At 40.3% G+C, this 18,017-nt stretch overlaps 2 protein-coding genes across 5 annotated transcripts in view; one reads left to right on the top strand and one right to left on the bottom strand.

The window, feature by feature from the left end:
• Nucleotides 1-15,717, top strand: part of LOC143020894 (uncharacterized) — a 55,608-nt gene extending 39,891 nt beyond the window's left edge. For all 4 annotated transcript variants that reach the window (XM_076177778.1, XM_076177775.1, XM_076177777.1 and 1 more), the window contains 3 exons: nucleotides 4,788-5,467; nucleotides 6,357-6,797; nucleotides 11,766-15,717. In XM_076177778.1, the coding sequence (XP_076033893.1) occupies nucleotides 4,788-5,467; nucleotides 6,357-6,797; nucleotides 11,766-14,015 (3,371 nt within the window). In that variant the 3' untranslated portion in view covers nucleotides 14,016-15,717. The remainder of the gene's footprint in view (nucleotides 1-4,787; nucleotides 5,468-6,356; nucleotides 6,798-11,765) is intronic.
• Nucleotides 15,562-18,017, bottom strand: part of ScsbetaG (Succinyl-coenzyme A synthetase beta subunit, GDP-forming) — a 39,924-nt gene continuing 37,468 nt past the window's right edge. The window contains exon 10 of the mRNA XM_076177782.1: nucleotides 15,562-15,916. Within this exon, the coding sequence (XP_076033897.1) occupies nucleotides 15,804-15,916 (113 nt within the window). The 3' untranslated portion in view covers nucleotides 15,562-15,803. The remainder of the gene's footprint in view (nucleotides 15,917-18,017) is intronic.

The raw sequence follows: 18,017 nt of genomic DNA, 5'->3' as shown, positions 1-18,017 counted from the left end.
ACCATACTTCTCAGACACTTCATCTCAAGCATATTTAAACGTCTGTCTGCCTCTCTTAAATTCCAACTCCCAGCCCCATATAGTGCTGTTGGCACAATCACCCCTTCATTTAATCTTGTGTTTGCATCCATTCCCAGATGCCTTTTCTCCTGATGCTTTTCAAACCCCCAAGACATTTGCTTTTCTCAATCTGCAGATTACCTCCACCTCCACTCCCCCATTTCCTGCCACATGAGACCCCAAATACTTAAAACTATCAACTTCATCCTGCCTCCTTTTATATTTCCAACTCTGCCAGCCTCTCCCCTCTTATATCTTCACACCTTACTTTTACCCACATTTACCTTCAACTTTCTCTGATTGCTTACCTTCCCAAACTCCATCACTGACTGCTCAAGATGATTTTTATCTTTGATTACACTGGTCTATGCTCTTTTCAAGGTCTAACATATAATACCTGATTTTAGGCCTTTTTTTCTGAATGAAATGAGGAGGTGAGGAGGAGAACAGGGGTGGAAAGGTAGCTGGGAGATAGGGTTGATAAAAGAGTATTAGGATGGTTTGGACACATGGAAAGAATGAGTGAAGAAAGACAAGTAAAAGAGGTATGGAAGGCAGATGTGGAGGGAGTGAACATGAGGGGACGTCCTAGGATGAGGTGGATGGATTGGGTGAAGGGGGCTTTGGGGAAGAGGGGAATGTCTGTTGAGGAAGGACAGGAGAGGACAGAAGACGGGTGAATGGAGAATGGTTGTATATGGATGATGATGTGATTGCATGAGGTGGAATAGGCAGGGGGATGGGGAGTGAGGTAGTATGTGTGAGCAAAATTTGACACAGCCTGAAGGGATTTCTCCCCGTCTTCTCCTTTTATGCAATGGGGGGACGGAGAGGTGGGGTCGCCGATTTAATGAAGCGGCCTTGCTGTGGATGTGCTGTGTCTTGCAACACTGCTTCTGACCCAGGGCTGTGGACAAGGTGCAGGGATGACCCGTCATCCAGGAGGTGCCAAGATAAGAGGGAGGGTGAAGGGGTGTGGAGTGTATTCAGGGATGGAATGGGTGGAAATTATTTTATGCCTTTTCCTTTTTGGCTACCTCCCTTGTAAGGGGGAAAAAAGCCTTGGTATATGTATGTATTTTACCTAATCAGATTAAGTTTTTAAAATATAAACACCTACCAGAAATTCCTATATTCCTATATATTTGTAGGTGAATGAAACACACAATAGCAAATTTGACAGGTTAACAGAATATTTCTACTAGATACCAAGAGGAGTAGGTAGAATACACAAAAAAAAAATAGCCATGGATGAATGATCTTGTCAGAGACTTCCATTTATGCTGAGTAGACAACACATCCCTCTTCAGGCAGCAGCAGTAGTCAGCCAGAAAGTTTGCATTCCATCAGCCTTGATAGCATTCCTCCATCAGATGGATTTTATATATATATATATATATTTTTTTTTTTCCCTCGCCATCTTGTTAGGACTTGGCATCCTGTCAAGACAAAGCCTCTCCTGGCATTACAGTTCAGGAAGAACTCCTCTTCCTTAATCTGGGCTTATGTTGTTCCTCTCCTTGTGACAACTTCCCTGATGTTGTCAAGCCATCTCTTGCGGGACCTTCCAGTGGGATGCACGCCATCAGGCTGCCACTCCAGAGCTCTCTTCATCTCATTCTCTGGGTTCCTCCTCTTGATGTGGCTGTAATATTGCAGTTGTGATTCCTCAGTGAGGTTCAGGATCGACTCCACTGCCAGAGTTTCTCTAATTTTGTCATTTCTTATTCTGTCTCTTCATGTGGCACCGTAGATTAATCTCAGCACTCATTTCTGGGCCCTGGATTCTACTTCTGGCTTTAGTGGTGGTGGTCCAGGTCTCACTCCCATACAGGAGTACTGGTCTTATGATGGTGGTATAGATGAGTCTTTACTTTTGTGCTAACTCTGTCTTTGAGGATGGGATAGAGGAGTCAAGTGCTGGTACTGGCTTTCATTATTCTAATTGAAAGTTCGTCCTCTATGAGAGCCCCTTCGTTTATAATTGTGCCTAAATGCTTATACTGGCTGGTCTGGCGTAGAAATTCGCCTGCCATAATCTACACTGCTCCAGTATTCATGTGATAATCAATGTTTTGGTCTTTCCCTTGCCAAAGCCAACTTTTAGGCCATGGGTTTGCAAGGCTGTACTCCATTGGTTAAGCATTTGTTGCAGTTCCTCCCGGCTCCACGCAGTTATGCATATGTCATTGGCGTACAAGAGCACTCCATCATTTGGCCCCACCTTCCAGATGACAGAATCTATGAGCAGGACTAAAAGGAGGGGTGACTGAATGCTTCCCTGCCTGACGCCGGATGCCACAGCAAACCAATTTTCATTTCCATACCTGGAGGACACCATGTTTTGGCAAGTGTTATAGGTAGCTTTAATATTCTAAAGAGCTTTTCTGGTACTTCATAGTAGGGATCAGATATCACTTTCCATAGTTTCGACCTGAGAACCAGATAGAAGGCCTTCTGTAGGTCCACAAAGGTGATTGGATATCTTAGTGAAAGTGCTTACCCTGTTCTTTACTGAAGTCTCCACAATTCTCAGGAAAATAGTCCAGATGGGAAGTCCATTTTTACAAACATGTGCGCACCAAGTTGGTAGAAATTCTCCATTAACTCATCAACCACCTTCTAATGCTGAAGACTTCTGAGGTTGCCAAGGAAGTTTGCAATGACTGACTTAAGGGACAACCAGGCAGAGAGTTCAGCAGAATTCAGTGTTTCATCAAAACTAGCTTCCTTGATGAGCTCCCTTATCTGAGGACCATTAAATATACCTGCCTTAAGTTTCTCCATGCTTACTTGTGGAAACTTCTGACAGAGGAAAACAAATCCTCCATCTTCTCTGTTCACTGCCTTTACAAAGTTCTTCATTAAACCAACTTTGATGTGTAGGGGTGGAAGCAGTATCTTGCTTGGCTCAACCAGAGGGTGGGACAAAACATTGTGTGACCCAGGTTCTAGTCCTTGTCTGATGGTGGTCATTAGCTCGGCTGTTCCACAAGCACAGAAAGCATGGGTACTTTGTGTATCCACCTTGAAGTCCAAGGATGAGTCCAATGACTTTAAGTTGTTGCTTGATGATTACACTGCACTTGTGGCTGGATCAGAGGAGGGTCCAAGGCAGTGACAGTTTGGGAAGGTATGCAATAGGAGGAAGTTGAAAGTAAAAGTAGGTAAAAGCAAGGTGGAGTTAAAGAGGTACGGGTGGCAGTAAGCGGAGGCAAATCTTAGAAGGAGGTTAGAGGGAATGGATAGTTTTAGAAATGTAGGGTCATATATAGCAGGGAATGGAGGAATGGGGATGGTGCTAAACTTGGGAATAAAAAGTGTCATGAGAAATAGGTATCTGGAGATGGATGGAAAGAGAAGACTGTATGAAAGGGTGATTGTGTTTATGATACTGAAGCAGAGATTTGTGATTAATGAAAGGCAGAAAAGAATTTTAACTATGTGAGAAGTATGGTGGGTGTTATGAGAATTGATAGAGTTAGAAATGAGGAGGTGAGGAGGAGAACAGGGATAGAAAGGGAGCTGGCAGATGGATGGATGGAAGAATACTGGGGTGATCTGGATACATGGAAAGAATGAATGAAGAAAGACTAGCAAAAAGAGAGTGGAGAGCAGAGGTGGATGGAGTGAAGTTGAGGTGAAGGGGGCTTTGAATAAAAGGAGAATGAATGTTGAGCAGGGAAGGGAGTAGGCAAGACGTAGGTGTGAGTGGAGAATGGTTGTGAATAAAATAGAAATTGGTGTGATCTAAAGGAATTTCTCCTCATCTTCTCTTTTTCCACAAGAGAGGACAAGGAGGGAGGGTCACCATGTAAATGAAGTGGTTAGCCCTGCTGTAGATATGCTGTGTCTTGCTGCATGGCCTCACCTGGGAAGTGGGCAGGGGACAGGGATAACCTTTCATCCCCAAGGAGCTAAGATAAATGGGAAATGGGATTAAGTGGGTGTATGCCTTGGCTAGCTGTCTCCCTTATTATGGAGAAGCATATTAATATGTGGATATGAATAGATCATCTGTTGCAATAGTTCTTTCTTGTTGGATACCCACAGCCTCAAGAAAACTGGCCATAGCCAGGTGTTTAGTTCAGAGAACATTCAATGAAGGGATTTTGTGGAATGGTCTGAAGTGCAGGGTATGTAAGGTAATGTGTTCTGTGACTTCCTTTGGGGTGATTCGATCCATGGTGCTTGGTACCTATTTTCAGATTCTGGTTACCTGGGAGCCATGGGTCTTCTTAAAGAAAAACCTGGGATATTGATTGTCGTCAGTTCAATTGTACTGACACTGTTCAAGTGTTGGGCCATGACATGATTGTAACTGTGCTAATGTTACTGTTGTATGTCGTGAGTGATTTGTGTTCTGGCTTTGAGGGTGCCTGGTGAAGTATTGAATTTAATGATTTAGTTAGGATTGTTTTTTGATTTGTGTGTGCATGTATTGTTTTTGATATATGATAGGGTACTTGGAGTAAGTTATGGTAGTAGTTTGAGAAAAATACTCAGGCATGTTTTTTTGTTGCACCCTGTGGGCTGTGCTTTCATAGGTTATGATTATGAAGGGAATAATATATGTTTTGTTTACTTAGTTATATCTGAAAAACAGATAACAAGTCACAAAACTAGCCAGCTATCACTCTATTGAAAAATGTGAGAAGTTTATTTTTCTATTGATTGGTTTTATTATACATGTACAACTTTGCTGAGAAGATTTTCTTCTGTTTCAGAATTTATTGAGATACAGAGGCAGAGGAAGAGGTTACTCCCAGCATCAACAAGGTTACGATACACTTGCCCCACATGCAACAAATTGTACATGGGTCCAATGCGTATTGAGCGGCACTATGCAAAGTTTCCAGACCATCGTAAAATAAAGTCAGAAGCAGATGCTGCAGCTGCTGTTGGCAGTTTATCATATTCGTCTTTGAAAGCCATTTCCATGGCAGCTACCTCAACCCCAGAATTAGAATTGGACCATGTGAACAAGACAAGCAAAGACCCACCTCTAGAAGGGGAGCTAACCTCAGGCAAATCAATATTAAGTCCTACTCCTGGAACCCAGGCTTCTGAGACCAACCCAGAACCTAGCCTACCACAGGAGAACAAAACTTCTACCCAGCTAATTGAAGAGAGGAACAATTTGGCATCAGAAAGTAAAATTACTTTCAAATTTGGGCAAGACAAAAAGGAGGTAGAATCAAGCGAAAATGCATTAGTAAACAAAGTTGTGTCCACTATAACCTCAGGTGGGCCTACAACCATAGTCCAGACTCAGCCCACATCTAATGATCACTTGATTCCAAGGACAATTGATACAAGTCTTACACATACTGGTCATTCTTTCCTTGTTGAGTCAGGACATGGCGAGACAATGGCATTAAAGCAGGATGACCATTTACAGAAAGAGGTAAAGTAGCCATTTATTAGGCAGTTTATGCATCCTTTAAATTCTATATTTTTTCTTCAGAATCTCTTTGACAGGAATATCAACACCAGCCTTAATCAGTTTGTTAATTAAACTTTTAAAACTGTGCTGTCTCACATTTATCTTCATGTAGTTTTCATTGTATCCCACAAACTTTTATATTTATCTATACATACATATACCAACAGCTTTTTCACCCTTACAAGGTAGGTAGCCAAATAGGCAAAGGCATAAAATCCACTCCCACCCATTCCATTCGTACATATTTCACTCCCACTCACCCCCCTCCCTCTTATCTTGGCTCCTCCTGGATGACTGGTCATCCCTACATCTTGACCACTGCCCTGGGTCAGAAGCAGTGTAGCAAGACACTTGACATTCACAGCATAGTTGCTTTATTTAATTGGCAACCCCCCTCTCTGCCCCCTCGTGCAGAAAAAGAGATGGGGAGAAATCCCTACAGGTTGCGTCAAAATATCATTCAAACATACTCCCTCACCCACTTTCTATCATATCATTTCTCTTTTGACAATCATATTCTGCCATTTACAGGCATTCCTTCTGTTCCAATCCATTTTCCTCATCCCATGCAATGTTTTTGTATACTTTAATATCAGATACAATTTTGTAGAAAATGCTGTTTTAGGGAACTTCTCTTTTTGTCCACATTGTCTGCCTATCTTCATCAGAGTTGACCCAGAAAATAAAAGTAAACTTTCTCAAAATAAATTAACTTTCAATATAAAAAAAAATCCATGTTCCTCTTTGCAGAATGTTTTTGAGAATATAAATAAAACTTTATGATAATGGATAATATAGGTAATTAGTCAGCTATTTTATATTCTTAAACTTATACCCTTACTCATTTCAGAACTCTAAAATCAATATGAAGTCCAGCAAGGAAAGTACCAAATCAAGTGCAGAATCTTCAAGACTATGGCACCTGATGTGTAATCAGGCTTATGCAATGTCTCTGGAGCAAAAACGGTTGTCTGGTGACTCAAGGGAAGAGGGAAACCAGGACACTGCAGAGCCAGTTGTATTCTGGAAACATGTTTTCAGCATGGTAGAAGGCCTGATGACCAATGTGCAGCTTTCTTTAGCCAAGTACTTTCACATGGATGAAGATACCAAGAGAGCATTAAATATTGTGTCTAGTGAGCCTCAAAGTCTACCACACAAGAAAGGTTTGAAACCTCAGTCACTGCTAGACAATTCACTGAGATCTGCACAAGCACAGTCACTTGTTGGAGAATCAGTTTCTTCCTGCCAGAATAATTCTGCCCCTAAAAGAACAACAGATATGATAGAGGTGAGAATATGTGTGTGTGTATTTACATAATTGAAATAGATAAGAGTGCAAAAGATAGGAATGGATGGAAGAAGAGTGTAAATCGATTTTTTAAATGCCTTGGGGGATTAAAATGTGTAATGAGAAATAGACATCTGGGAATGGATACCAAGAGAAGATTGTATGAAGGGGTGATTATCCCAACAGTACTGTATGGGGTGGAAACATGGAACATAAGGGAGGAAGAATATGGATATGTTTGAGATGAAATACATAAGAAGTATGGTATGGGTTATTAGGCTGGATAGTGTGAGAAACAAGAAGGTGAGGAGGAGATCGGGGGTGGAAAGGGAGTTGGGAGATAGGATTGATGAAAAAGTATTGGGATGGTTTGGATACATGAAAAGAATGAGTGAAGAAAAATTAGTAAAAGAGGTGTGGGAGGCAGAGGCGCAGGGAATGAACATGAGGGGGTGACCAAGGATGAGATGGATGGGACAAGAGGGCATTGGAAAAAAGGGGGATGTCTGTTGAGGTTGGAAGGGAGAAGACAGAAGATAGATTGTGTATGGATGATGCTGTGATGCTTGGAAAGGAGTGGGTGGGGGATGGAGGGTAAGGGAGTATGTGTAAAAAATAATTTGACGCAGCCCCAAGGCATTTCTCCCAGTCTTCTCTTTTTCTGCATGAATGGACAGGGAGGTGGGGTTGCTGATTAAACAAAGTGGCCTTGCTGATGTGCTATGTCTTTCTGCACTGCTTCTGACCCAGGGCAGTGGACAAGATGTAGAGATGACCCATCATCCAGGAGGATCCAAGAAAAAAGGGAGGGAGGGCTGGTGAATGGGAGTGGAGAATGTGGAGATGAAATGGGGAGGAGTGGATTTATGCCTTTGACTTTGGGTACCTCCCCTGCTGTTGGGTGAAGTGATGGAAGTTAACTAACTCTAGATGGCCCTATTATTCAAAAGTTGTGCCTCACAACATGGCTTTTGATCTAAATAGTGTAGTAGAGGACAGCAGCCCTTATCTATGCTGAGACCAGAAGCATGGTTTTATAGTTATTTAGGATATGGGTGTGTACCTTGACATAAACATCCTCCTTATATGAGGGAAAGGGCCTTTTGTATCCATCTACAGTCATTCCTTAACATTCACAGGGCTAGGGGACACAGGTTGCCACAAATTAGAAAAAAAAAACATGAACCCTTAGACTCCCTGTACAGGGTATATAACTAAAGAAAACCCACTGTATTCTTTAGAACATTTTATTTATGTAAGCAGATAAATATTAAAAAGATGTGGTGATAACACAAGTGGGGCTTATCTTGGATAGTGGGTACAGCCATTGCATTTCTCTCCCTCCTCCCCACTCCCTTCCCCACTGGACATTCTCTTCGCAGATGGTCTTTAATCCATATGAACAAAGCCTTCTCCATCTTCATTACTGCATTTTCCCTTGTAATATGTTTAGCACTGCAAGGAGCACCAGCAATAATTGTGGAGTGAATGGAATTTTCTTCTTATTCCTCTTAGGCAGGAACAATAACTTATTGGGGTTCTCTATAGACCTCCTAACCTGAGTATAGAACAGAGTGAACCCCCTTTGTGACAAGTTTGCAGGGCATCACGGTACAAAAATTTTGTTATCATGGGAGATTTCGACTACAGGAACACTGACTGGGATAACTTAGTAGATCAGAAAGTGTAAAAAAATTTAGATGTATAAGGAAGGAATCACAAGGTGTGCAAAGATGGTGTGTGTGGAACAAGGACAGGAGGAAATAGAAGGAAAGGTAGTGAGTGGTGGGATGATGAACTGAAGAAGGTTGTAGAAGAGAAGAAAAAAACATTCACAGATTGGTTGCAAAATAGGACAAACCATATGAGAGGTACAAAGAAAAGAGATGTAAAGCATAAGATAAAGGAGGCAAAAAGGAAAAATGTGAAATGGGACTAAGACAGAAATTTTTGAAAGTAATAAAAAGGTGTTTTGGAAGGAAATTAAGAGAGGAAGAGGAAGCAAATCAAGTAGAGAATAAAAGGTAAAAGATGCAGATGGAGAGATAATAATGGAAGAGACAAGATGGAAGGAAGATGGAAGATGGAACCTCCTGGATGATGAGTCATCCCTGCACCTTGCCCACTGCCCTGGGTCAGAAGCAGTGTTGCAAGACACAGCACATCCACAGCAAGGCCGCTTCATTAAATCGGCGACCCCCCCCCCTCTCCGTCCCCCCATGCATAAAAAGAGAAGACGGGGAAAAATCCCTTCGGGCTGCGTCAAATTTTGCTCACACATACTACCTCGCCCCCCCATCCCCCCGCCCATTCCACCTCATGCATCACAACATCATCCATATACAACCATTCTCCATTCACCCGTCTTCTGTTCTCTCCCGTCCTTCCACAACACACATTCCCCTCTTCCCCAAAGCCCCCTTCACCCCATCCATCCACCTCATCCTAGGACGTCCCCTCATGTTCACTCCCTCCACATCTGCCTTCCACACCTCTTTTACTAGTCTTTCTTCACTCATTCTTTCCATGTGTCCAAACCATCCTAATACTCTTTCATCAACCCTATCTCCCAACTCCCTTTCCACACCTATTCTCCTCCTCACCTCATTTCTCACTCTATCTAGCCTAGTAACCCTCATCATACTTCTCAGACACCTCATCTCAACACATTCAAACTCCTCCTCTCTTATGTTCCATGTTTCTGCCCAATACAGTGCTGTTGGCACAATCACTCCTTCATACAGTCTCCTCTTAGCATCCATTCCCAAATGTCTGTTCCTCATTACACTCTTCAATCCACCAAGGCATTTACTCGCTTCTCTCAATCTACATTCTACCTCCACCTTTTCCTGCCACATTTGCACCCAAATATCTAAAACTATCCACTTCCTCCAATCGCTCTCCCTTAATGCTCACTTCCAGTCTACTGCCACTTTCACCCCTTGTACATCTCATCACCTTACTTTTACCCACATTTATCTTTAGCTTTCTTTTATCACATACTCTCCCAAACTCTGTCACCAACTTCCTCAATCCCTCCTCCGATCCTGCCACAAGCGCAGTGTTGTCCGCAAACAACAGCTGGCTCACCTCCCACTTTTCTCCATTTTCTTTAACCATCTTCAATCCCTGACCCACTACCCTTGCATTTACCTCTCGCACTACCCCATCCATGTATAAGTTGAACAGCCAGGGCGACATAACGCATCCTTGACGAAGTCCCACCTTTACCTCGAACCACTCACTCTCTCCATTTCTAATCCTGACATAAGCTCTACTACTCTCATAAAAACTCTTGACAGCTCCTAGAAGCTTTCCTCCTATGCCATATATCTGCATAACCTCCCACAGTGCCTTTCTGTCTACCCTATCGTAAGCCTTTTCCAGATCCATAAAAGCCCAAAAAACATCCTTCCCCTTTCCTATAGCTTTCTCACATATTTGTCTTACCACAAAGATCTGATTTACACGACCTCTACCTGTCCTGAAACCACACTGTTCCTCACCAATTACTCCCTCTGCTCCTTTCCTAATCCTCTCAATCAAGATCCTCCCATAAACCTTCCCAACTACACTTAACAAGCTAATCCCTCTGAAACTACTACATTCACACTTGTCCCCTTTTCCCTTGTAAAGTGGAACTATACAGGCACTCCTCCAGTCCTCCAGCACTCTACCCTCTCTCCAGCAAACATTAAATAACCTCACCATCCAGTCCACCATTACTGTACCTCCTTTTTTTAAACATTCTAATAATCTGAGTTTATACGAAATAGGTGCGAGTGAATTTATGCCTTTGACTTTGGCTACTTCCCTTGTAATGGGGAAAAAGCCAGTGATATGTGTACGTATGATATATTCACAAGTGTAAATGACCAATCTTGAGTGTGACTTGTGATCTATTGCCCATGATTAATGTGGCTAGTATGTTACTACAGGGTTCTAGTCCACTTTTTTGAGGGAAGTATTAATTGATTCTGAGGTGGGTGAAAAGAATACTGCCACCAAGTCACTTGAATCATAAAAGGCAACAAAAACGGAACGGGGGATAGGAGTAGGCATCCTTCTCCTTGTAGTCCCAAAGGGGACATTCCTAAAAAAAGCAAAGGCATAAGAGGGTATAGAAGTTTTCCAACCAAAACCCTAAGGTTTGGGTCTCTTAATGTGTGTGGATGTGGTACAGATGAGAGTAAAAGGGAAGAGATAGGCAGTATATTTGTGAGAAGAAAGATGGATGTGTTGGCATTGAGTGAAACCAAGTTGAAAGGGTGGGACAAGTTTGCGAGGGTCTCAGGAGTGAAGAAGAGGGAAAGAAGGGGTGGCTATACTAGTAAGTGAATAGATAGGTAAACATGTAGAGTGGAAGAAGGTTTCTTCCAAGTTAATGTAGATGAAGGTGAAACTGGGAAGGGAGATATGGGTTTCTGTAAGTGTATATGAGCCTGGTAGTGAGAAGAGTGTAGAGGAAAGGGAGGCTTTGTGGATAGATTTAAACGAGTGCATAGAGGGTTTAGGGAGAACTGTGAATGTAATGGTATTGGGAGACCTTAATGCTAGAGTAGGAAATGAACCAATTGACAGAGTGGTTGGGAACAGTGGAGTTCCATGAAAAAATAGTAGTGGAGAGTTGATGGTGATGTGTCTAGGAGAGCAGATGATAACAAATACAGTGTTAAGGAAGAAACTCAACCATAAGTACACATGAGAAAGAGTGGTGGATGGAAGGTATATGTGAATCATATTTTTCTAAGAATTTAATAGTTACATCTTCATCACTCATTCTGAACATCTCATTTAACTTACTTCTCATATAGACCAGGAAATGTATCCATTTAACTAAATTGACACTTTCAGTAATAGTTTTGAAGGGAATCATATTTATGCCTATTTATTGAACTTGGAAAGTTGGATTGTACTACATCTAATATTATAGGAAAATCTCTTGAAATGGTCTTTCATATTTTACAGGTAACCAGAAAGTTTTCAGCATGGACAGGATGTGCCGAAGGTTTGTACCATGTGAATGGTATTCCAGGCTTAGGGAGATCTCAAGACAATTCAACAGAATTGCATATCTCTGACTTGGTAAAAGGTTATATACAAGGAAAGAAAGATGAAGATAGTTTAAGTTCAAGTAGTCAGTTGCATGATGAACCTCCTAGTAAAAAGTCCAAGTCTTGTGATATACAGAAGACTGGTGATATCATTCCTAGTAATATTAAGGTGAAACCTAATGTAGAAGTATTAGCCGACATAAAAAAGCCCTACACAATGAATCAGAGCATAAGTTATTCTTCACAATTCCCTCAGCTTTCCCCACCTTTACCATCAATTTTAAGCAGTTTTACCTCTTCAAATGCAGACTTACTCAAGGTAGGGAAAAATGCATTGTCAGATGTGTCAACTTCAAACCTAACCCCTTTCACATTTGCATGTGGAATACCTGCCAGTAACCCTAGCACATGTAGTATTGCTTCACCCATTACCACAACTCTTAGTTTACCAGTTACCAGTACCAATTCATGTGATATTGGAGTTAGTAGTGTTTCATGTTTATCATCCAGAAACTCCAGCACATTTGGTATTAATGTTAGCAGTCCTATTACAAGTGGTATTACTGGTAGTAATACCACTACTATTGGTATAAGGGAAATAAATACCAACACTAATATTGTAGATAGCAGTGCCAGCACAAGTAGTTTAGTGAACAATAGTGCTTCTGTAAATACATTGGTTGATAACAATGCCAGTGCAAGTAATATAATAGACAGTAGTGGGTGTGCAAAAGGCCTGAGAGACAGCAGTTTAGGTACAAGTGGTCTGGTCAGCAGCAATGTCAGAACGTGTGGTTTATCAACAAACAATAATGGTATGTGTGGTATTGCAGTTAGCAACTCCAGTACATGTAGTTTATCATCCAGTAACACAAACATAGATGATACAGCAGTGAGGAACACCACATGTGATACTGGAGTTCATAGTAACAGCACATGTGGAATGTCTCTCAGTAGTACCAGTGTGCCTTCAACATCAATGCAAGTACCCACTTTCAGTTTGTGTTCTTTGTCTCCTTTCGACACACCTTCATCCAAGCCTATTCTCCATGCTTCACACTTGTTTTTATCACCCACAAATATTCCTCCCACAACACTTTCATCAAACTGTAGCATGCCACCAGTCAACTGTAATGCAGTTTCCAGTCCAGTCATTGGAATCAACGACTTGGGAACAGTAAAGGCAAATGAGGCAGATTTAGGGAATGCTGTTATGGTAAAGGTTGGACAAACAAACACAATTTCCAACAGTGGACAGATTTCAAATAGTAGCCAAACAGAAACTTCAAATACCCCTGTAAATCATATGACATTAGGGGATCTTGACATTACAGCAGATGACCTTCCTCGTCTGTTGAGTGAAGGGACAACAGGAGATAATGGATCAGGAGACACTACTGAACCAACAAAGCTAATGGAGATATCTGGGGATTCTGCAGATCTAAGCGAGATGTTGCTGAAACTGCAGGAAGCAACAGGTATGATCCCAACTGACATGTGCGAGAGTGGAAGTGTCAGCAATAGTGGGGCAGTTGACAGTACACAATTTGCCATTCCTACCTTATCTCCTTCTCTTACATCCCCAATCAGCCTCTCAACTTTACACACTTCACCAGCCATTCTTTCTAGTTTTGGACAACATCCAGGAAAATCAAATCAGGTGACCTCTACTCAGGCTAATCAGGGCCTAAGCACACAGTGTCTTACAACACAGTCTCTTAAGCAAAGAGTGTCAACCATATATGTTGGCAGTGGTGTTCGGGAGAATGCAAACAGCAGTATTAATAACAGTTTCACATGCGCTACAAGTGGATCTAATATGGATGATACTTTACAGGAAGCTGTAGCTCATACTAATCCACAGACAGTTACATCACAAAATTTCATGCCTTCAGATCCCACAAGCACTTCTCACTCATTAAAAGCAAGTGATTTCACAGTGAATGCAGAAACCATTAAAGAAAAGTGTGAAGAAGCAAAGTTATCCCAAGCTGAGGCAAAAAGACTTGAGTCCATAGAAGCCAGTAGAGAAATTGTGCATACCTCAAATTGTAGGATGCCATTATTGACATCTTTTAAAGAAGCTCTTGCTTATGTTGTGCCCTATCAAGAGAAGACTGCATCATTATTACAACAGGAATCCATCAAAGATAGTGGTCAATAAATAGTAATTCTGTAGTAGGAACTCATTAAACATGACTAGTATTTCTCTTATCCAGTGTATTCAAGGTGCTCTGCCTTTTTCTGTGCTACTGATAATAATAATATATAATTGTACAGGAGGAATCTACCCACTCCCCATCACCCATCCCACCATGTGAAACACACCTTGTCTTTTGAAATGCAGATTGTAGAGCACTGAGTAATGCTTAGAAGTGCCACCTGTATTCTGGTTGTGCACTTGTTTGAGATGTATCAAAGAATTCCTTTCAGGGTACTTTGGTCTGTGTATTAGTTTGTACTGGGGCATATAGTTATGGATCACTACATGTTGATCATCTTCAGTGCCTAGCTTACCATATTGTGTCTACATTGGATGTGGGCAAATCCTCTACGTTCCATATCCACTCCACCCAACCATTTCATTCCAAAGTAAGTGTAGATTGCATACCTTTGGCACACTTCAACATTTTCTCAGGTGTACAAAGTGCTGTTTGTCTTGTCCACATTTCCCATCCTCAAAGTATACATGTGTTTATTCTCCTGCCTTTTCTGACTGTCAAGTCTACCACCTGTACTTCTCCAATGTACAGAATCAACTTGAGTTGTTAACTACGACTGATCTGACCTTTTTCTTACGATTCAGTGGTGAAATATGTTTTTTAACAAGTTGTGTTACATTTAATAGTTTTGATTTTCTATTTCCTTAAAATAACCAGTTAAGACAAATGACTAATTATATTTTTGTACTTTTTTTTTTTCCCCACTCCTTTCTTTTACAAGTTAAGTTATAGAACTCAAGTTAGGTTGTATTAAGGTTTCATATTAAAGTATTCCACTATGATTCCTTGAAATGTGTAAAGGAATAGCTTAAGGTATTGTTCAAACTTGTGTATGAACTAGCATTGCAAGTATATTTATGAATGTAAGGGTACCATAGTAACATAGTAGGCCAAAGCTTCCTCAAGGATTGTCAGGCCTTTATTGGTATGGCTTGTTTATATACAGGTGTAATGTGTGTATCTTGTCATATTGAAAATGATTCATTGTATTCCAAAATTATAATGTTGCCCCTCTCAGATTGCTTAAGTTTGAAGAAATTTCAACCCATTAGATTTAGATAGGAGCAATAAGTATTTCAAAGCAATACCTCAAGTTCCTGTCCAAAAACCTTGGTTATAAAAAACCTTATGTGAAATTAAGTGAATATTGATAGATGCATTTTGACCAGACTATCAGGAATACAGTCAGTTATTTCTAGGTAACATTAGTTGTATGATATTGCGATTTACTAGGACCAGTTTTCAATAAACCATGGGCAGTTTGACTGTACAAGTTCAGTGCAGTTTTAACCTGATCCAGCTAAATTAAATCAGGCAAAACGGTTGTTGCAGAAGTTTTTTGGCTGCTGTCATCTTGTGCCATATGTCAGCCTTTTTTTTTTTTTTAATCTTTGGAGCATTGTATACAATACAAATGCTCTGTGCCACCAATTAACAGCGATGTGAATTACTTGAAATATATAAAACCAGTTGAAATAAAACAAAGTATTAATTTCTGTTTATTTATCCCAACAAGTTCCAGTACTCTACAAGAATATACTCTTGACATAATTTACAAAACAAATGGAAGTTAAAATCCAAACTTTGTACAGTACCTTAATATAGATAAAAAATAAGATAGCTACAGCACATACAAAATGAGCCCTCATTTTTGTATTATAGGTAACTGACTATGGATTGAAGTCATTTCCTTCTCAATATTCATTCCTAAAAACATGACAAAGCATTCATCAACCTGATAGAGATGTAATAGCTTTTTTGGCAGCTTCATCCAAATCCTCTGCAGACTGAACTGGAAGGCCAGATTCTAATAAGATACGTTTACCTGCCTCAACATTGTTACCTGGAAAGAATACAATGTGTGGGGATTATTAGACTTGTTAAGAATATACAAATATATATTTCTTAGCCAGTTTACCATATACAATTTCACAACCAAGAATTTCATGCTTTGACAGAGGAAGGCACTGTGGGAGGTATTGCAGATATTAGGGGAAAACTGGAGGCAGTCAAGAGTGGTAGAGCATGTGTTACAATTGGAAATGGGAGAATGAGTGGTTTGAGGTAAAGGTGGGGTTGCATCAAAGCCGTGTCATGTCGCCATGGCTGTTCAATGTGTACACGAGTGGGGTAGTACAGGGGGGTAATGGGAAGGAGGTTAGAAATAGTAGAGAGAAGTGCGAGGTAAGCCAGATGTTAGAGTACAGCATTGCACTTGTGGTAGGGTCAGAGGAGGGATTAAAGTAGAGTTTGAGAAGGTATACAATCGGAGAAAGCTGAAGGTGATGGGATATACAAGAGGAGAGGATGGAAGAGAGTTGGAAGTAAGTCTGATAGGAGACAGGCTGGGGGAAATTGATAGTTTTAAGTATTTGGGGAAACGTGTGGCAAGAAATGGAGATAAACTGTAACTTGAGAGAAGTACAGGTCTCGGGATTGCAAAGTGTCATGAGAAATAGGCATCTAGAAATGGATGCAAAGAAATTTATGTATTTACCTAGTTGTATTTTACGGGAAGGGGAGCTATGCTCGTGGGGTCCCGTCTTCATATCTCATTTTATCTAAACTATTTTTAAATTCATGTATTGTTTTTGCACACACCACTTTCTCATCTAACTTGTTCCAACTGTTTATTACTCTGTGAGGAAAGCTGTTCTTTTTCAAGTTTCTTCTATAGCTGTCTTTTTTTATTTTCTTTCCGTGTCCTCTTGTATTTCTGTCATCCCATTTTATCAGATTCTCTCTATCAGTAATTTCTATGCCTTTCATGATTCTGTAAATAGCTATCAAATCTCCTCGCTCTCTTCTTTGCTCTAGTGTCTGTAGTTCAAGTTTTTCTAGTCTCTCTTCATATGATAGTTTTGAGAGTGTTGGTGCCAGTTTTGTAATTGCTCTTTGTATTCTTTCAAGTTTTTTTATACATTTTTTTGTACTTGGTGACCATATCGTTGCTGCATATTCCAATCTTGGTCTTATCAGGGTGATTAGGATTTTCTTCACCATTTCTTCATCCAGGTATGTAAATGCAACTTTGATTGTTCTTATTAAATTATAAGTTTCTCCAAAAATCTTGTTTATATGTTTCTCAGGTGACATATTATTCATAACAATGACTCCCAGGTCCTTCTCATTTTCTACTTTTTTTATTCCTTCTCCCAATTTATATGCTCCTGTTATTCTGTTTTTGCTTTTTCCAAATTCCATTATACTACACTTTTTTGTATTGAACTCCATCTCCCACTTCCTACTCCATTCCTGTACTATATTTAGGTCTCTCTGTAGTGATTCACAATCTTCTTCAGTTTTCACTCTTTTCAGTAGTTTTGCATCATCTGCAAAGAAGCTCATATAGCTTTCAATTCCTTCATCCATATCATTTATATAGCAAACATTATTGGGGCCAGAACTCCCTGCGGAACACCGCTTATTACTTCATCCCATTTTGAGTGCTGGTTTCTTATCACTACTCTCATTTTTCTTTCTTGCAAAAAGTCTTCCATCCAATTTAGTAGTTTGCCCTATATTCCTCCTTCAGTTTCTAATTTCTTAAGCAACTTCTTATGTGGTACTTTGTCAAAAGCTTTCTTTAGGTCTAGAAATGCACAGTCCGCCCATCCATCTCTTTCTTGTATTATATCTATTAGCCTTGAATAGAAACATATTAAATTGGTGATGCATGATCGTCCTTGTCTGAATCCAAATTGCCTTGGATTTAACACTTTGTTTTTTTCTAAATATTTTACCCATCTACTTTTGATAATTCTTTCACAAATTTTTGCTATTGTACTTGTTAGAGAGACTGGTCTATAGTTTGTAGGTTCTTTATTTCCTCCTTTATATATAGGTACTATATTTGCTTTTTTCCAATCTTCTGGAACTTTTCCTTCTTTCAAGGAACTGTTTAGTATGCTATGTATTTTGTCTGCCAGTTCATTCCTGCATTC

Source organism: Oratosquilla oratoria, chromosome 41 (assembly GCF_046742065.1).
Source record: "Oratosquilla oratoria isolate Oo_2021 chromosome 41, ASM4674206v1, whole genome shotgun sequence".
Lineage (NCBI taxonomy): Eukaryota > Metazoa > Arthropoda > Malacostraca > Stomatopoda > Squillidae > Oratosquilla > Oratosquilla oratoria.
The sequence above is the reverse complement of the archived record's forward strand: the minus strand, read 5'-3'. Positions and strand labels throughout refer to the sequence as shown.